This window comes from Oratosquilla oratoria, chromosome 21, assembly GCF_046742065.1.
Source record: "Oratosquilla oratoria isolate Oo_2021 chromosome 21, ASM4674206v1, whole genome shotgun sequence".
Taxonomy (NCBI): Eukaryota; Metazoa; Arthropoda; class Malacostraca; order Stomatopoda; family Squillidae; genus Oratosquilla; species Oratosquilla oratoria.
Genome location: NC_134797.1, coordinates 1,204,719 through 1,225,685, shown reverse-complemented (window position 1 = coordinate 1,225,685; position 20,967 = coordinate 1,204,719). Strand labels below are relative to the sequence as shown.

At 41.1% G+C, this 20,967-nt stretch overlaps 2 protein-coding genes across 2 annotated transcripts in view; one reads left to right on the top strand and one right to left on the bottom strand.

Annotated features, from left to right (window-relative positions):
- Window positions 1-11,874, bottom strand: part of LOC143036678 (high-affinity choline transporter 1-like) — an 84,648-nt gene extending 72,774 nt beyond the window's left edge. The window contains exon 1 of the mRNA XM_076204239.1: window positions 11,641-11,874. The gene's annotated coding sequence lies outside the window, so the exon portion shown is untranslated. The remainder of the gene's footprint in view (window positions 1-11,640) is intronic.
- Window positions 11,875-14,620: 2,746 nt separating this feature from the next.
- LOC143036664 (uncharacterized) overlaps window positions 14,621-20,967 on the top strand; it is a 26,292-nt gene continuing 19,945 nt past the window's right edge. The window contains exon 1 of the mRNA XM_076204221.1: window positions 14,621-14,635. Within this exon, the coding sequence (XP_076060336.1) occupies window positions 14,621-14,635 (15 nt within the window). The remainder of the gene's footprint in view (window positions 14,636-20,967) is intronic.

Here is a 20,967-nt window from a genome sequence, read left to right as displayed (position 1 = left end):
TTTGTATTTTCTACAGACGTATAACCCAAATGAGTTTAAGATTTGTTTTTCAATTCATATAAAATGTGTTCAGGGAGGGCTGGGGTGAGAATACCAGGTGATTCTTATTGCATAACCAGGTCAAGATTCTACAATTCAGGAACAACAGTCATTTCAAATAAACATCAGTAGTTTGAGTCTTTCTTACTGGGTTGGTTCTGACGCACGGCTTCTTCAATCTATAGAACTAATATTTTTTTCTTTGTCAATTTAATGCTTCAAGACCAAAAGAATATTCAGTGCATCGTTTCACTTTGAAATGTGTAATCTGACTCTGAAATGTTAACATCAGTCTTCTATAATAGATTTAAAGTTTTATATCCTGTATATTTATTTTCTTTTATAACGATATTAAATGGGCGCAGTGTAAGAAATGACACTCCTATACTACTTTTGGTCTGAAGTAGCGACAACCATCGCAGCGTAAAAGATACAGTTTTTGCTAACGAAAAATTGACAAGCAAAACGATTCGCTCAGGAAACACGGACAAGGATTACGATTCTTCGCAAGGATCGGCCGCGGGTCGTAGTTCACTCATCTGTATCAACTAACAAACCGTCTTCGGTAGTACTTGAGTCCTTATTCTCTTCTTGGAGAACGACATATGCCGAGTAGCAACAAGATAGAGAAGTGGAAGGCGGTGGAGGAGGAGGAGGAGGGAGCAGAGGGCGTGGGAATGGGACACTAATGATCAAATGGTGTGGGCGAATAATCAGCAGTATCACGATTTTATTTCAATGGCGCCTTGATGAACACGCTCCCGGGCGCTCGGAGTCACCTCGACTAACACATTTCATGGCTAATCAGCTGGCGATGTCACCTGGAAAACGACTTTTTATTCTCCTCCTGATGGTGTTGGATCCAAGGAAAACCATTTTTTATACGCTTCGACATTTTTTTCATATATTTCCAACTATCGATTTCGTTTCAGAAACTGTCGTGTTGTAATGACTCAACTGCTGGCCCTCCTTCCCGACGCTTATCAACTTTGCATGTGCATGACCTGATCCCCTCCCTCCTCCCCCCCCCCATCATTGTATTCAGGAACCCGAGCGTGGCGACCAAATCTTGCTAGTCTCCCATAATTATTCCCTCATCCCATCTTGCCGCAGTTCCCATCCATTGTTGCGTGATATCCACCTGGAAGTTATCCGGATTTTACGTAACCCCGTACCAATGTGACGAGGCTTCTGGACAGCGGCTCTAAACAGGAGGCCACGTCACATTTCTGGCGGGGGGAGGGGGGGTCACTAGTTGCCTTGTGTGAAAGTCTCGGGCAACTGCAAGCAACCAGTGACTGTCACCGAGTTGTGGAATCCTTTCTCATCATCTCGTTAATCGAAAGAATGGCATCAATGGAGGAGGTGCTTCTGTTGGCTTTGCTGGTCAAGAAAAAGAGACGCTCGGTGACGGCAACTGCCAGTGACGGTCACTTGTTACCGGAGCGGGCAACAACCATAGCCTGTTGCGTAACCGGACAACCGCAGTGACGTAGTGTGAAAGGCTCAATTTAAAATAATGGTAGGCAACTAGTGACCGTCACTAGTGACGGTTACTAGTTGTCTAGTGTGAAATGGGCCTAAGAGTAAGAAATGTCCTCAAAGGGCTACAGAAATATACAACCTAAAACTTACAATAACTGCCTCCTTAATAAAATGGGAAACAATATAACAGGGAAAGAAGAAACCATCGCAAGAAAAAGAAATTACAACAAATGACAACAGTACACAAATAAACAATAAAGAGGGAAAAGTATGAGGTATACTACAGCCAAGATACAAAAATATATTTCGCATACTCGCGAAGCATTTTGGCATGATAACAAAATACAACCACTAAAAGAACAAATTCAATATCCCCCCAAAAAGGTTCAAATTCACATTATCAGCAAATTTAAAAATAACTGAGGATATCGGCCAGATAAGAACAAACACAGAAGCCACTCCCCCCCCCCCCAGCAAAAACGCAGAACACGCCATCAAGAACGTTATAAACTACCACTGGAAACAACTGAGTCCTGACAGTACTAATAAAAGACGTAAATATCTTCAACCGTACCTGGTCGCACAATAGCATTCTAATAAACTAGAATTGGCCACAACATTTCCCATCCTGAAGGCAAACCTCTCAGGAAACCTAACATCCTGCACATATCTCTTCTCTCTACTTTGTCTAAACCAGATGTTCTCAACCTGAGGTCTAGTGATCCACAAGTGGAACCAGACTAGAAATTAGTGGTCGTGCATGAATGCCAGACGATTTTATTCAGGGCTGAAGTGGTTTCCAAGATAAACAACAAGACAAAAGCATGGAATACGTGAGAATGTAGGCTGAGAACCCTTGGCCCAAAGTGATGGAAACATTTGTATTAGAAATAAAACACATACGTACTTCACTAAATCAAAATTCATTTCGGTGCCCACCGCACTAATACGTTGCTGAAAAAGTCCAACCAACACATACTGGGGGACTCCAAAGAAAATGTCACCAGACCAAACATTATGATTGTGGACCCGAACTAAGTGGTTTAAAAAAAACAACGGTAACGACAACAGCACAGGCAGCAATAATGATCATGATACCGGTAGAGACAACGCTAACGACAATGACAACGGCAGAGGCAACGATAACGATAACAGTAGATACAATGATAACGATAACAGTAGAGGCAACAATAACAACAATACTCAATCCATTAACCCAAATCGTTCTGGCAGGAGACTCGACTCCTAGGTATCCGGCAAAGCATTCCTGTTGTTTGGGTGTGGCCAGGATTGTGCAATGTAGGAAGAGATTGCCTGGTATCTTCTGTGTGATGGCTACATCTGAGGCAGCTTGTTTCGGTGGTAATGATTTAGTTTTTGGTTGGTAACTTGAACATAGCTGTGCTAATGTAGTTCTTGTTTCTTTTGATTTTTTTTCTCTGAACTTAATCTGAGTAAGGGTTTGACGGAGTAGGAAGTTTTGTGGTTGGCCTTGAAGTGCTCGTTTTATAATCCTAATTGTGTTTTTTTATAGATGTGGTGTGTGAAGCAGGTGGAAAGTCGCTAATATTTGAGCGAGTAAGGTTTAGGCTTCTTGGATAGAACAGTGTACTTACAATTTCCCTGTTATGCACTGTGGGAAGATTTTGTTTTCGCAGATATTCTATTTAGGGGTTTCTTGGTGCATTATGTTATCGTAGTTTTTTTCGGTGTCTGTTAATGTATTGTTGGGAAAATTACCTTTTGTGTTGCGTGTTTTTTTATCGTATTTTTCACGTGTGGGCTGAAAAGCGATGCAAATAACAAAAGTGAGGTCCAGAATTGTTTAGTTCTTTTACCAATTAAAGTATCTGACAATTAAATCCCTTATGCTAAGAGTCCCTGTACACAGAGTTGCGACATGATGATAAGATAAATAACTCAAGGAGCCATCTCGTGATGTAACGTTTGTTCTTGCTCATGATTCTTCGAACCTATTGTGTCATAATATGCAGGATTTTTGTTCATAATGGTGCACCAACAGGCCCTTTATACAGAGTTGCAAGAACTCCGGACACGCCGCCATTTTGTGGTCATTCAACAGTTGTCGCAACTCTGGATAAATTATTCTACTTAGGCTGCCCCAACTGCATTATGTGGTGGGATGTGAATTCCGAATTTAGGTGTCTACATTTTATCTATTTATTTATTTGTTTATTTATTTTAATTGCATTTTCCAGTTGTCTTCATTATGTTTGTTCCGTGATGTCTCATTTTTTTCTAGTAGTTCTTTTTCGGCGACGCCCATCAATAGAACACATCGCCCAAGGCTGGCCCGAAACACAATGACGATATTATGGCCACGGCTTGTCACAGGCCTGTTGAGCCAGTAGTTGTAATGAAATATTGATAACTATAACTAGAAAGGTCTTACTTTAAGTTCGAGTGTGCGAATAGATAACTGCTAAACGTCGCTTTCCAACTCAACTTAAGTTAAAATATAATTAATGTATAACCGAGGTTTGTTTTGATAAAGGGCTGCCAGGAGACGCAGGGTGTGTGGAAAGACGTCCCCATTTCATCCACTGATTAAAATCGCCAGGCGCCAATCGTAACAAAATAGCAGACATGAATGATCCCAAATAATCGAGCATAACTTAACATTTTCGAAGGGTAACGACAGCTGACGACACGTGATTTCATATAGCTGTGGGGATCCTCCTCCGCAGTGAAAGGGTTATCAACTATTACATACAGAGGTTATCTCGATTAAATAATTTGCTGGAAGGAATACGCCTTGTCCACTAGTTGCGACCACTTACATGGTCTCTGACGGGTCAGAGTGTGTTCTCAGGGGTCCAACATAAGGTCCCAAGTTTACGAGTTAGTCTGGAACCAGCGGCGAGCGTGATGAAAGGTGGCAGGTTCTCTGTACACGTGCTATGGCTGGTTGGCACCAGTCCTCGCTGAATACATTCATTTATTTTGTGTGTTCTAATCACACTTGGTTTCGTCTCCCCGGCAAAATGGCTCCACACACACACACACGCACACACGCACGCACACACACACACACACGCACACACACACACACACGCACACACACACATCGCAAACAAGAAACACGATTACACGCCCAAACATCTACATACGCTTTATCCCCTACTGAAATTCATTTAATTTCCAATTTTCTTTTCTACTGCATCTTCTCATTTCAGTTTACCTTACAACAAAAATATTTCCATCTTTCTGACTGTCCCTACGACTTAGCCTCCGGCTCATTTCCGAACTTTGTTGGTTAAGATCTTGAATAATATATGAAAAAAAACTCGCAAATAGTGAAGCGAACCTTGAAATCCAAGTCCCTTGACCATGCCTCCTAAGCCATATTAAACTAATAGATACCCCCTCACCCCCCCAAAAAAATGTGCACAGTGGCAATACCCCTTTTATACACAACTATCTTCATTTTCCCATAAACATCGATCCGGCGTGAGTGGGTGGTCTTTTCTAGATAGTCCATAATTCATAAGATTTGCCATCAGGTCAGGGTGAAAGTGTGCGGCATTAACATCCACTTGAGATCATCTTTATATTTGCAAACATAAATCTTAGATCCATGCTTAGCGTATACGTAGTTTCCAAAACGCATCCACTCTTTCAACCAATATGCCTCCTCACGCTTTTCTCCTTCGTAGGAACATATATGGGGGGGGGGGCAAAATGAGCAAAATTAAACCAAATTTCCTTACATACTACACAGAAAATTTGTATCCTTCAACATCACTTTCAGCTACGCTCTCTTACCACCTTTTATGCTTGAAGCGCTCATTGAGAACGAAATTTCTGAAATCATTATTTCCCGTGGGCAGGTGCAGGATGGGTTACGAACCACTGGTTGAGTGCATTAATCCAAACAATTCGATAAATGGATTTAACGCCACGAACTCCTATCAGAGCAGGGTAGGACTCGAAACTAGACCATGACCCTCCTCGTTACCGACAGGGTGTACCGAAGATTAAGAAATAGCACGGCGGTAGTCAGAACACAAGTAAAAGTGCAATGCAGCACGGGAGTCATCCCTGTTCACAAGCGGAATAGTTGAAACAGGTATCCGAACGCAACTGGACACTGATGCTACCTGTGACTGCCTGAGAAACTCATAACCGAATGGTGAAAATAGCAGATCAGGCTAAAATTCCAAACGGTGAAAATAGCAGATCTGTTCAAGACCTTGCACGGTGAAAGCAGCATTTATTTCCTACACCAGCCGCCCGCCTCCATGCAATCTCACCGGCATCATAACACGCTACACACCCGTCCCCCAGCCCCGGCGCCATGCACTAGCACGCCTTCGAAAGAACCATTGAGTATTGGTGGTCAATCAACTACACCTTGTTTCGCCACAAGTCATTGGCAATCGCATTCACAAGCTCAACTTATTAACCGAAATAGAAATCTTTATTTTCAATTTAATCCCTTACAGGGAAGCAACGAAAAACACTGGAAATCTTTGGGTCTGAAACGCTAAACTGATATCCTAGGGGATGAATTTACATCAATTCTCCGAATAGGAGAGACCTGGTCGAGCACTTCGCCTCCCCTTCCACACTTGTACAGGAACACGTGACCCCTTTCACTTTCGTTGGAAGTCCACTACTGTGGCGACCCGTTCATCTTTCCAATCCGCACCTCTTATCCACTTCCTAAACTTTCCCCAGTTGAAATGTGACCCTCACCGACTTCCATCTTGGACTATATACGCTAAGGGTCTATAACAACGTCGCATTTCGATCACTACAGAGAATAAACATGCAAGGAACACCTGGAAGAAGAAAATGCGTCTGTAACAATCTCCAGTTTGACGACTGCCGCGCGAAATCCACTCGCCCAAGGACCGTTCCTGTCAATCCACCTCACAGCAAGGACGCTTCTACAAAGCTCTCAACTGTTTTCCTCAATTCTTCGTAAGTAATTGACAATTGCCGACAAGTCTATCAAAATAACTACCATGTGAGGACGGAGCCTTAATGAGAACGACGTTTGGCTTGTTTCGGCTTTATCAAGTACATAGTCGTAAAGACAACAAGCGAAACGCCGTACAAATAAAGGTTCCGTCTTCGCATAATGCTACTCGTCAAAGATTCCCCCACGTCCCGCGATCCACGTACCCTTTTAGCACTATATTCTTCCGATACCTTCATCTACTCCAAACATATATACATGCATGTATCGCTTGTTTGCGAAAACGTCGTCCTAACTCAAAAAACTGAATTTTTGAGTTATCTATACAGACATATTCATCTTCAAACACGGATTTTTTGGGTAACAGTGTCATATCTGTAGCTCAAAAATTGACCGCTAGGGAGTGCTAAATGACCCAACGACATAACCTTACATGTTCCAACTTGTTCCAACAAATATTTTAGACTTAGTAAAGATTATGATTGTTTCAACTTCTATAAACTTTAGAGGCGTATATGATGCTCCAAAAAATGTTCCACCTATGGTGTTTGAGGGCTTTCTATAATATTGAGAGCGTTTTGAATCTTTAAAATGCCTCTCCTGAAAAATTCGATATTTTGAGTTATGACGACGTTTTCGCAAACAAGCGATATCAAAATGTCCTTATCCCCTTATAGGGGAGGTGGCCAAGTAAGGCGTCCCAACCTGTCGCCCAGTACGCTGTCCCTTTTACCCCCACCTCCTTACGGAGGAAAAGTCTCACGTGTTACACGTGCGCACTAGGAGCTATGCAGTAAAACGCAACCTGGCCAGGCAGCCGAAACCGGTTTACCTCCAACGCTTGGCCAACACTCCACCATTCACTCAAGAATACGGAATGAGCATGCAGAAACTCCACGCGAGTGAGCCTGGGAGGTGGGGTGGGGTCCAACGAAAGGGATGGGCAGATGAACAGGGGAAGGCCATGGGTGCGTAGGAGGATGCTGTCATGACTCATTTGTTTTATATTATTTGTTTATAATTATTTTATGTTTGTTTATCATTTGCTTGATTTTCATTTATTATTATTTATTTGTCAATTTATTATTATTTACTATCTACCTGTTTGTTTATTATTTAACTATACCTATGCATAATATAGATGCGAGTGGAGAGCGGTTGTAAATGGACCTCAAACACACACACAAAAAGAGGAAAACGTCAGGAGGGGTACGGACAGCTGCTGTCAACAGGAGTTAGTTGATAACTGCTAACCAGAAACGTGAATAGAGAATCCTTCAGATGCGATAGTCCATAACGATAATTGTAGATTTATTAACTCGTATGCTCAGCAACTGTCCACCCGCCAGGATGGTTGGACATGAATGAATCCGAAAGGATAATTAAGCCACAGTTTAAGGGGCAACTTCAGGGTGCAATCTATCGTAGTATCCGTAGTCTACGTTACGCAGTGTCCTGACTTGTTTATCAGAACCGGTGATGTTGTGACATGGCCCAAATTGTTACGTTATGTTAGGAGTAATTTAGGTCAGATTAGGTCATAAGGTCTACAGAATAGGTCAAATTAGGTTACTTTATATTACTATGATTGTGATTTAAAGGATTACAAAGGATTACAAAGGTGGAGCATGCCGACAGGAGACCTTTTGGTCCATGACTAGGTCAGATGGGAAAAATATGATAAAAGAAATTAAATAGAAATTATAATAATATAAATAATAATAAACAAGTAAATGCATAGGTATAGTTAAATAATAAACAAAGAGGTAAATAGTGAATAATAATAAATTGGCAGATAAATAATAATTGAAAATCAAGCAAATGATAAACAGACAAATAATAACAAACAAATTATTAAACTCTATCTAGCGATAGTTAGACCCATCCTTGACTATGCGGTACAGTTTTGGTCTCCGTCCTACAGAATGGACATAAATTCACTAGAATCACAGAGAAGAATGACCAAAATGATACAAGGACTCGGAAATTTGCCTTATGAAGAGAGGCTTAGGCACCTAAACTTACACTCTCTAGAAAGACGCAGAGTGCGGGGTGATCTAATAGAAGTGTTCAAGTGGATCAAAGGCTATAACAAGGGTGATGCAAACAAGGTCATCATAATAAAACAACAGGGCAGTACTCGCAGTAATGGGTATAAACTGGACAAATTTAGATTTAAGAAGGAAATAGGCAAGAATTGGTTTACAAATAGGGTGGTCGATGAATGGAATAAACTTAGTAACCACGTAGTAAGCGCTGAAACTATCAGTTGTTTTAAAAAACGATTAGACAACTTTATGGATGGGGATGACAGGTGGTGATGGATACGGAGCTGCCTAGTGTAGGCCTTATGGTCTTTTGCAGTCTCCTTTATTTCTTATGTTCTTATGTTGTTCAAATAATATAAGAGTGTCAGTAATAATGGAATAGGCATTCATAATTCAACTTATGATCAATATAATTTTTTTGCAGGAGAGGTAGTCTGCACGCTGAAATATAAATGCGTAGATAAACCCACGCCAAAATTACACAAAATATCGGCTTTAATAATACCAAGTGCAAAAACATCCACACCAGTAATATTCGGCCACACTTGCGACACTGCTTGGGATACACACACCAACAACGACGTATACAGAGGTCATAAAGAAGAAAGCAACAAGATGGCTCTGACGTGATCATAAAATACGCCACATCAGTCACTAGGATAAAACAAGATTTTATTGAGCCTTGAAACTTTAACCACTTGAGTGTATAAATGGTGTATAAAAGCACAATTTAGATAATATAAACAAAGAAACTTACACCAAACAAACACACGAAAAAATAGACAGTCACAAGTTAAAATACTACACATACCAAACGAGCACCAACATGTTCGAGTGTTGATCCTTCCCCTTCAGCATCCAAGAGTGGAATACTCCCCCACCCCCCCACGTAGTTAATAGCCCCACTCAATACCTTCAGAAATAGGATTAACCCTTACTGCCTTCCCCTCCTAATCTTAACCCCGACCTCGGTCAAAATCCTGTCCCCAACCCTTAAGTCCCCGGCACATCGCCCGTACATTGTGCTGTCCGTGAGCGGCCCTCTGCGGGTTCCTAAAAAGAAAAAGCAGATGGGATACCAGTGTGATTTGCCACCCGGACGTGTAATACCTGTCGATCACGAGCCCTACACGTGATCCGAGCATACTGGTTGATAATATACCATACCATGATGATGATGATGACGACCATGGTAATGGTAACGATAACAATAATAGATATTGCTAAAGCTCCACTTAATGGAAAAGCCGCGTCCCCCTAACGGCTGGCAACTCTCCACAGGTCCACCCTGATCTCCCTGGAAGAAAGGGTCTACTGCCTGTGTCCTATTAGTATAAGAATGATTATCACTTGTCAATACCAAATTTATTGTTTATTTTTTAAGCCGATTTAAAATAATTACTAATACCTACTAATTACCATTATAAACAAAACGCAAGAGTTTCCAGAGAGACATGATCCCACTGTCCCGTGAAAATCATGGAGTCTCACTAAATTGTTGTCCTCATGGAAAAGTTGGGAATCCCGAGAAAATCCCGAGACACTTCACTTCCTGTGTGCCGGGATAGTCCTGGGAGTATCGAATACCTTTCCCGGGAATGTGTATCTAGGGGAACGACAAGACCAAGAGCCCCGAAATCTCGTTTGATGAACCCTAGTGAGCGGTAAGCGATTGTCAGCTACGCGAAAAAGAATGCTGAAATTAATTAGCTCTCAGTACCTGATGGAGTTGAGGGGTTGACGGAATATGATAATGGACAGCTTGGGTGCCTATCACGCAGGCATCCCTCACCTATACCGTATATGAACGGAGTATTGTCATACCTATCGAAGTTATAATTACTACTGTTATTGTTATCAGTATCGTTATTATAGTGGTGGTAGTATCATCACAATTATCATCATCATTATGACCGTCCCCATCATTTGCCTGCGCCTTATTCCCTTGGCGGCAATTCAATTCTAGGTAACGCTAGGCAGAAGCGGAATACCGGGTACTGTGTCTTAGCCTGAATATGACAACTATTTTATCGGTGTACTAATTCAAACTCATTCTTAGCTATCCAAATTACCCGCGCGTTGCTGCGAGTTCGTGAATAATCCCTAACCTAACCATATCCCACTTAACCCATTCAACTCCGATGACAAGATGTCTTGTCATTTGGTCAAATAAAACAAAAAATCATAATAAAACAACAAAATGTTTGATGATCAAACAGCACCAGAAAAATATGACGTCATCAGTCCTCCTCGAGGAGGACTGATGACGTCATATTTTTCTGGTGCTGTTTGATCATCAAACATTTTGTTGTTTTATTATGATTTTTTGTTTTATTTGACCAAATGACAAGACATCTTGTCATCGGAGTTGAATGGGTTAACTTTAACTCTTAACCCTAACCAATATATTTTTTTTTATGAAATATAGTTATCCAAATACTTGGAGTGATAGGGTATCAGAATATACATGGTTATGGGAGTCTATCTCCAAAACCCAAGGAGGAATTCGTGAACAAACAAACAGACAGACAAAAGATAGTAATCAAAGTACCTTGGGTTATAAAATTTCAGAATATATATGGTTATAGGGGTCTATATGCAAAAACCTAGGAAGAGTTCGTGAATAATCTCTAAACTAACCATATCCCACCTAACTTTAACTTTTAACCCTAACAAAAATATATTTTTTAAATGAAATATAGTTATTCAAGTACCTAGAGTGATAGGGTATCAGAATATATATGGTTATGGGGTCTATCTCCAAAACCCTAGGTTTCAGAATATATATGGTTATAGGGGTCTATCTGCAAAAACCTAGTAGTAGTTCGTGAATAATCACTCGCCTAACCATACCCCACTTAACTTTAACCCTAACAAAAAAAATATATATTTTTAAATGAAATAAAGTTATCCAAGTACCTGGAGAATATATATGGTTATGGGGGTCTATCTCTAAAACCATAGGAGTTAGTGAACAGACAGAGGCTACTACTTTATAATAGTAAATATGATAATTTTATTTTTGGAATAATATATCTCATGTTCGGATTTTTTCAAGACTTCCGCCAGAGACGGATAGCCAATCTTGTGACAGTAACATGATTCTTCTGAATTTTAACTTACCTTGAAAGAATTCCTACGGAGGATAACAAGTACTTCGGATCACTCACTCAAGGAGGAAAGAAATGGTACAACTACAGTATTTCACTAAACGAAGTAGTGTGCGTTTACTGTACTCTTTTGTCTTTCCAGGCTTGACTTTTACGTTCTAAAAGCCTGCCCGGGTTGTCTTCACCACCAATATTCAGTCTAGCTTTCACGAGCACTCCGACGCCACCTACCGTCGTCGACTCTAGTGACGAACTGAAGCCGACTACCGGGACGCGGAGCGGACCCACCTGTTTCCTCACGTGGCGTTTTTTTTTTTTTTTCATTGGTCATCCCCGTTGGGTACTAAGCACGTAGGAGGTACCTTGCCAAACATCACGTGTTAACAGACTTTATATATCATGGGTAACCCTACAGAAATTTACCGTTTTATTAGAATATGACGGCAGTTGAGATGTATTGTGGTATCTTGCTGGGTAATAATGATTCTGTGAGGGGTAAGTTGCATACGCAATGTGTCAAAATAACTTAATATACAAATAAATAAATAAATGAATTGTCATCTGATGGGTAGATTTCAATTGTAGTGTGTAATGTGGAGGTGATTACGGGAAATCCCCACACTACCTCACCAACCACAATAGTGTAACAATTAATCCCAGAATGACACTCATTTGTAATCCAACCCTTTAAATCGTTATGCATACGATAGAGCAATAAGTAATAAAGTTTATAGACATATGTATGTTGGATAATATGCAAGATACGTGAATAAAAAATGGAAAGTTCATACAATGTGGTGCCAAATGTACGATTCAAATGTAAGGTTTGAACTATGTACATAATGATATTTGTTCGTGTTAACTTATACCCACGTCCTTTTCTTTTCATCCACTTGAAATTCAACCAAGTCCCTATAAAGTATTTGGTTTCCTTGCATTTTTTTTTTGTGCCACGTCTTTCCAAGCGTCCTTGCGTAGTTGCGTAGTACCTTGAAGGTAGCCAACTCTAAATCAGTATTACCGATTTCTCTTTAATCCTGGAGAAGGTAAACTACAGATTTTATTTTAGTAGCTTACGACAAACGGCTTCGTCCAGTTATTTCAATCATCTGGAAACTATAGTAAATAAAACCTGAATGGAATGTTGTAACGTTAGTGTAGAAACAGGCGAGTACGTCAACAGCAGATGGTGCTACCAATGACCTTGTGACGGTCTTTAATATGATGTTTTGTTTATCACACCAGGAAACCTCGAACTTTTCGGTCTCTTCTAAACGACTCAGACCAGTGTATTTTTTCCAGTAATCAGAGTACGTGACTCGTGGCTGCCTAGAGTGTATTTTGTAGATATGACGGCTCGCTAACAAAAAAAAAAAAAAAAAAAAATATTGTACATGATTATTCATTTGTGTGATTCTTTCACACTATTTGTTTAAGTCTTCTGGTCTCACCGGGAAGCATATATATTTTACTTCAGGTTGATTGATTTTGATTCCCTATGCAATAAATGAATAGGTAAATGCATGAATGAATAAGTAGACGAATAAATAGATGAATAAATATATGAATAAATCAATATTCTGAATCTACCATAGCCTTAGTTTGCAAGTTCAGCGCCTTTCGCCAGTGTCATTGATATAAAAATTACACGGTTTGTTATATATGAAACGGACTAGTGTGTCGAAAATGAGAGTGAAAATTAGTCTCTCCTCTCCTCCTCTGTCCTCACCCCTCCCATCCCAACCTCTCACTTCCCTGCCCCCATTCTTCTCAGTTCTTACTTAGTAACCACCCCTCCTCCTCCCGTACACTTTGTTTACCGGCCTTATCTTTCTCATTGTTCTTCCAGGGCTGTACTCACATACAAGCAGCCAGCAACACCAGCAGGCAGCACTACAGCAAAATATATTTTTACATTCTCATTCTTTTATGGATGGAAATTCACCTTTAAATATTTTCTTTTATCATCTCCATGTACCTCTTCATCGCGACAGTACGCCCAAGGACAGAGGCGCCGGTGTGTGTGTGTGTGTGTGTGTGTGTGTGTGTGTGTGTGTGTGTGTGTGTGTGTGTGTGTGTGTGTGTTATTCCCCACTGTCTTGGATCACGTGTTAGACTCGTGGACGACAGCTATTATTCACCCATATGAGATCTCATATATGGCCTGATCAGTGAGTAATGCCGTAACTTTACTTACCCACATACAACTCCTTACCCACCAGAGCTGGACTGCCGGTTTGCAGAACATCGATGCTGAAATTTTTAACCAAAGGCAGGGCTTGAATTCTGATCGCTGAATTGCATTTCAGGGCATTACCGCCACCGCGCGCGCCTATGTGTGTGTGTGTGTGTTTTCTTTGAGGTGCAATAGAACATAGGCTTGGTATGATAATCAAAGTTAAGCTGGGGTCTAGGTTTTGTTAGGTTAGATGAGTTACGATAAATTCGCTAAAATTACACCGGATAATATATTTTTGTGTTCCGGTTCTGCCATTTCCTAGTTTGTTGCATGCCATTATCATAAAAAAAAACACCACCATTTAATCAGAAGTTTGGATTTGTGATCAGGGCTTTGATATTTCAAATTTTTAAAGAAAAAAATAAATCTATCAGTTCCTGCAATTAAATCAACCTAGTATATATTTAAAGGCTCAAGCTTATCAAAAACAAACAAGTGAAAACAAATGACAGTTATAAAGCAACTTAAACACGTCAGAAATGACTGGATTTCCTGTTGTCGTCCAGGTCGCAATCCTGCACCGGCCCCCAGGCTTAGTCCCCATCATTTTTTCATTGCAGTGGCCCTGGTACCTCTTCTCCATCTTATTCAAATCTTTGTGGTAACACTCGCCCCGTTCTTCAGAACAGGCACCATTGTCATTAAATTTCTCCGGGTGAACGCCCTTACCATAGTGTGTATGGGCCATCCTTTTTAAACGAGGTTCCATAGGCACAGTTATGTATATAGATATTTCTCGCATATAGTAGACATAATGACCGAACTAAGTGTAGGTGATATGTGAAAGCACTACTTTCGTTAATAGATTTAATGACCGTCCGCCAACCAATACATAATATAAAATGAATATATTAATGCTTTGTAAAACGTATGCAAATAGAACTATATATAAATACATTTAACAAAATAATGATCAACCATGTACGTTATGTAACATTTACAACATACTGTATTGATTACAATAGATATATATTAATAATTTTACAATGATTAACAACTTTATTTACAATAAAGCTATGTGCAATAGGGGGATACTGCAGAAGTGGCGGCGTATTGCCACAAGCCTTTACCAGATCTTCCACTAGCTGCTGGTAGTTTTCAGCTCTGTGGTTGCCCAGAGAGCCCGTGACAACTGCTATAAAACAGTTCCATGTTGTTCTACTGAGCTTATTGGAGATAATTATTTATCCTGTTGAATATACACCCGCAGAGGCAACAACCCTCCCTGCATAGCATACACACACAAGCATATCGCAAACAAAAATACGACTACACGCGCAAATATATACATAAATTTTTTCTCCTGCCGAAATTAATTTCATTTCTAACTTTCCTACTGCATATTTTCATATTAGTTTACCTACCACTAAAAGTCTTTCAATTGTTCTGACTATCCCTATGACTTAGCAATCATAAGTATCTCAACATGGTAGTGCTGATAATAGAAAAAAAAAAAAAAAAAAAACGCGAATCTCAACACTCCAGACAGCTTCATCTACAGTACAGGAAGGAGTCGAAGGACAAGCTTTGTGGAGCCAAGCAGCACTGGAGGTGTGTCCAACTGGGATGTGGCGGGCGTTTATATACCACAGGATATGATAGCAATTGCTATTCATGGGGATGAAATTCCTCTAAAAAATAGCAATCGCTATTATAGGAAGTCGCGCATTTGACATCACGAAAAAAAAACAGGGTCGCTGAAATGGGAATAGCTATTTTGAGACGAAACGTTTGAATTTAGTGTCGCGAGTCCAGTATGTTTTGTCCTCATGGGCCTTTATCCTACAATCGTTCCTAGATTCGTACATCGAAGGGCTCCTCATAATATTGTTAACGGTGAGCGAGCCCATAGGGCATAAACCGCATACCCCCTTATAAGGGGAGATTGGATGAATGTAGAAATGTATAGTTTTTCCAGCCGTATGCCAACATTCTTCAGGGTAGTATACGAATGGCTGCGTAACAATTTGCACTTATCAATTCCCATAGATTATTCTACGTTTAATCTCTGTAGTAATGGAGACATTTCTTATGATTTCAGGACGTAATTCTTTGATTTGATACTAAGCACATTCTTATTTTTTTAACTTATCCCAAGAGATAAGGTCTCCTCTCGTGCTTTTTCCAGGTACTCGTTCAAGTGACGAAAAGGATCAAGTGGTCATATCTTTGCTTGTTTCCATCGAGCAAAACCTTTACACGAATGAATCCTGGACATACGATCATCAGGCCAAGCGGGCTTTTGTAGCCGTTTTGGTTGTGTCATCTACTAGGTCATCATCTGTAGTTTCTCTGTGACATTACACCTTTTCTGTTTGCCAGCTACAGTGCTCCTCCCGGCCCAGAACAATGTCTCCTCGTGAATGCGGCATTGGTGTAATTATTTCGCGACGGGTCTATTCACTGACTTCGAAACCCTTCTCTGGCTTCGGAACTAAGAAAGTAACTTGACCTTGACTAACATGATCTTTTTTAATTTGAATGACAACCAAGAACTACTAAATATATTGATAATTTGTGCAACATGACGCCTCCCATCCCGACTGAGTCTAAATTCTCTACATCTTTCCTGCTTTCTCTTTACCTTCACTTCCCTCCTCCGAATGCACCACCCCTACCCATGCTGGGCATATGTTTTTATAGATCTGATTCTCATTTTCTAATTGTATTATGTTCAATTCAGATATCGATGGAAATATATTTCTGAACATAAAACACCAATACATGACAATTTATGGGAAGCGTCGTTTCACTGACACGCCAACCTATCCACTGCAAACAACTCGCAGCGGGAACCATGATCAGTCGACTTGCCAAGGCCACGAGCACTGTTGGGAGGGGGGGAGTCCCCACGTCTTTTACACCGTGGAAATCCCCCTGTGACTGGGATCAACACCTGAGAAGTGTCCTACATGCCCATAAGCCTAGTTTGAATTTCATAAATTGTCAATAACAGGTTTTGAAAGAACTTATTCCTGACATTCACTTCATCCTGAGACCTATCCTACCTTCATAAAGTCTTAAAAATAGTCAACTGCTGGGACAGTTGACAATCACCAATGGGATTCGGATAGGTAAGTGAGGGACACGTGCCTTGGAGGATACTAGATCTGTATGCTTCCGATTGCGACACAAAATTTAATGCTTCTTGATCTTGAGTTATATGTTTTGGAGGTGCCAGTTAGGCAATTTTGTCCGGGTTTATCTTACATTGTTACGTTATTTCAATCGACATTGTAGACTATGGGTTTGAGTTTTTCCTTTCTATTCTTTGTGAAACATTTAATCGTCAAAATTGGTTGTGAGAGACGGAACAGTGAAACAAATGAATAGTTGATATAAGGAAACGCCAACCAAACAAATGCTGAAACTAAGAAATGAAAAGAAAATGGAGGCATGTGATAAATCGGCAGATTTATTAATAAGCGTAATTGATTTACGTTATGGTGTGCATGGGAAAGAAATATTGCAATACTACCCAAGTTGCTTTTTGTTTTGAAACGGTTAGTTACTCACGCCTCATACCACTTCATTATTTATGTCACCATGCATTTACCAAATATGTTCAGTTGCTCGCGTTGAAAGTACCATTAAGCACCATTAGATTATATTTTGTAACTTATTCATACTATTTGTCAGTCATATTAGTATTATGAAAACATTGGAACACGTTGGAATATTTTAACTTCAGTTATTTTTTTATCAGCCTTGATATGTCTATAAAAAGTTACGAACGCATTTCTAAACAAAGATTTCGGAGTCATCACACAGTTATTGTACATACAAATACCAAAGGCTTTTCCCCCTTACAAGGGAGGTAGCCAAAAAACAGACATAAAATCTACTCTCACCCATTCCATCTCCACATACTCCACTCCCATTCCCCCCACTCCCTCCCTCTTACCTTGGCTCCTTCTGGATGACCCACTACCCTGGGTCAGAAGCAGTGTAGCAAGACAAAGCACATCCACAGCAAGGTCGCTTCATTTAATCGGCGACCCATCGTCTCCCTCTCATGGAGAAAAAGGGAAGATGAGGAGAAATCCCTTGGGCTGCGTCAATTTATTATTCACACATACTCCCTCACCCCACCCCCACCCCCTCCCTTCCATGTATCACATCATCATCCATACACAACCATTCTCCATTCACTTCTGTCTACTCCCGTCCCTCCTCAACAGACGTTCCCCTCTTTCCCAATGCCCCTCTTACCCCATCCATCTCATCCTTGGTCGCCCCCTCATGTTCACTCCTTCCACCTCTGCCTTCCATACCTCTTTTACTAATCTTTCTTTATTCATTCTTTCCATGTGTCCAAACCATCCCAATACTCTTTCATCCACCCTCTCTCCCTACTCCCTTTCCACACCCGTTCTCCTCATTACCTCCTCATTTCTCACTCGATCCAGCCTAGTAACCTCTATCATACTTCTCAGACACCTCATCTCAAACATTCAAACTCCCACTCTCTTCTGGCCCAGACAGTGTTCACGCCTGGGGTGTTGAATGCATGTTATTGTGGATTAAAAGCTGCTCAATAACATACAGCTGATACTTTAGGGTCTATATGGGGCGCCTCTACGAACCAAAGCCACACATCACTTTGTGGTAGAGGAAATCTCTATTCATAGAGAAATTATGGTACTTTATTATACTGCGATGGGGAGGGAAAGATAGTTGCAGTGGGAAGTGCAAAGAAAATGACAGTGATGAGTGAGGAAAATGGAGGAGAAATAAGGAAGGATGAAGTGAAGGCAGTTGTTAAGATGATGAGAGCAGGCAAGGCACCTGATCTGGATGGATGCCATGCAGAATGTCTAAAAAAAGGAGGTACAGTGATGGTGGACTGGCTGGTGAGGTTATTTAATGTTTGTTGGAGAGAGGGTAGAGTGCTGGAGGAGTGCCTGTATAGTTCCACTTTACAAGGGAAAAAGGGACAAGTGTGAGTGAAGTAGTTTCAGAGGGATTAGCTTGTTAAGTGTAGTTGGGAAGACTTATGGGAGGATCTTGATTGAGAGAATTAGGAGAGGAACAGAGGGAGTAATTGGTGAGGAACAGTGTGGATTTAGGACAGGTAGAGGTTGTGTAGATCAGATCTTTGTGATAAGACAGATATGTGAGAAAGCTATAGGAAAAGGGAAGGATGTTTTTTGGGCTTTTATGGATCTGGAAAAGGCTTATGACAGGGTAGACAGGAAGGCACTGTGGGAGGTTTTGCAGATGTACGGGATAGGAGGAAAGCTTTTAGGAGCTGTCATGAGTTTTTACGTAAGTAGTAGAGCATGTGTCAGGATTAGAAATGGAGAGTAAGTGGTTCGAGGTAAAGGTGGGACTTCGTCAGGGATGCGTTATGTCGCCCTGGCTGTCCAACTTACACATGGATGGGGTGGCGCGAGAGGTAAATGCAAGGGTGGTGGGTCAGGGATTATAGATGGTTAAAGAAAAGGGAGAGAAGTGGGAGGTGAGCCAGCTGTTGTTTACTGACAACACTGCGCTTGTAGCAGGATCAGAGGAGGCAGGAAGGCACTGTGGGAGGTACTGCAGATATATGGGACTGGAGGAAATATGTTAAGAGTAGTCAAGAGTTTTTACGAGATTAGTAGAGCTTGTGTTAGGATTAGAAATGGAGAGAGTGAATGGTTTGAGGTAAAGGTGGGACTTCGTCAGAGATGTGTTATATCGCCCTGGCTGTTCAATCTTTACATGGATGGGGTGGTGCGAGAGGTGAATTCAAGGGTAGTGGGTCAGGGGTTGAGATGATTAAAGAAAATGGAGAAAAGTGGGAGTTGAGCCAGTTGTTGTTTGCTGACGACACTGCGCTTGTAGCAGGATCAGAGGAGGAATTGAGGAAATTGGTGACAGAGTTTGGAAGAGTATGTGGAAGATAGAAGTTGAAGATATATGTGGGTAAAAGTAAGATGATGAGATGTAGAAGGGGTGAAAGTGGCAGCAGACTGGAAGTGAGCATTAAGGGAGAGCGACTGAAGGAAGTGGATAGTTTTAGATACTTGGGTGCAAATGTGGCAGGAAAAGGAATAGTGGAGGTGGAGGTAGAATGTAGATTGAGAGAAGCGAGTAATGCCTTGGTGGATTAAAAAATGTAATGAGAAATAGACATCTGAGAATGGATGCTAAGAGGAGATTGTATGAAGGAGTGATTGTGCCAACAGCACTGTATGGGGGCAGAAACATGGAACATAAGAGAGGAAGAGAGAAGGAGTTTGAATGTGTTTGAGATGAAATGTCTGAGAAGCATGATAGGGGTTACCAGGGTAGATCGAGTGAGAAATGAGGGTGGTGAGGAGGAGAACAGGGGTTGAAAGGGAGTTGGGAGATGGCATGGATGAAAGAGTATTAGGATGGTTTGGACACATAGAAAGAATGAGTGAAGAAAGGCCAATAAAAGAGATATGGAAGGCAGATATGGAGGGAGTGAACATGAGGGGGCGACCTAGGATGAGATGGATGGATGGGGGTGAAATTGGCTTTGGGGAAGAGGGGAATGTTTGTTGAGGAAGGACGGGAGAGGACAGAAGACAGGGGTAAATGGAGAATGGTTATATATGGATGATGTTTTGATGCATGAGGTGGAATGTGTGGGGGATGGGGGTGAGGTAATATGTGTGAGAGAAATTTGACGCAGCCCGAAGGGATTTTCCCCGTCTTCTCCTTTTCTGCAAGAGAGGACGGAGAGGGGGGTCGCCGATTTAATGAAGCGACCTTTCTGTGGATGTGCTGTGTCTTGCGACACTGCTTGTGACCCAGGGCAGTGGACGAGATACAGGGATGACCCGTCATCCAGGAGGTGCCAAGATAAAAGGTAGGGTAGAGGGTTAGGGGAGTGGTGTGTATTGGGGATGGAATGGGTGGGAATGTTTTTTTATGACTTTTTTTTGGCTACCTACCTTGTAAAGGGGAAAAAGCCTTTGGTATATGTATGAACTTACATGAAAGACAAAGCCCTGATCATCAACATTCAATTTCGATGTTTAAATCTATTTTATCATTTGGTTATTATACACTGATGAGCCAGCTGTCCTCTTGTTTAGGTTCAGGTCAACTAACGGACATTTACTCCCTGACCTTACAACATTTTGATTT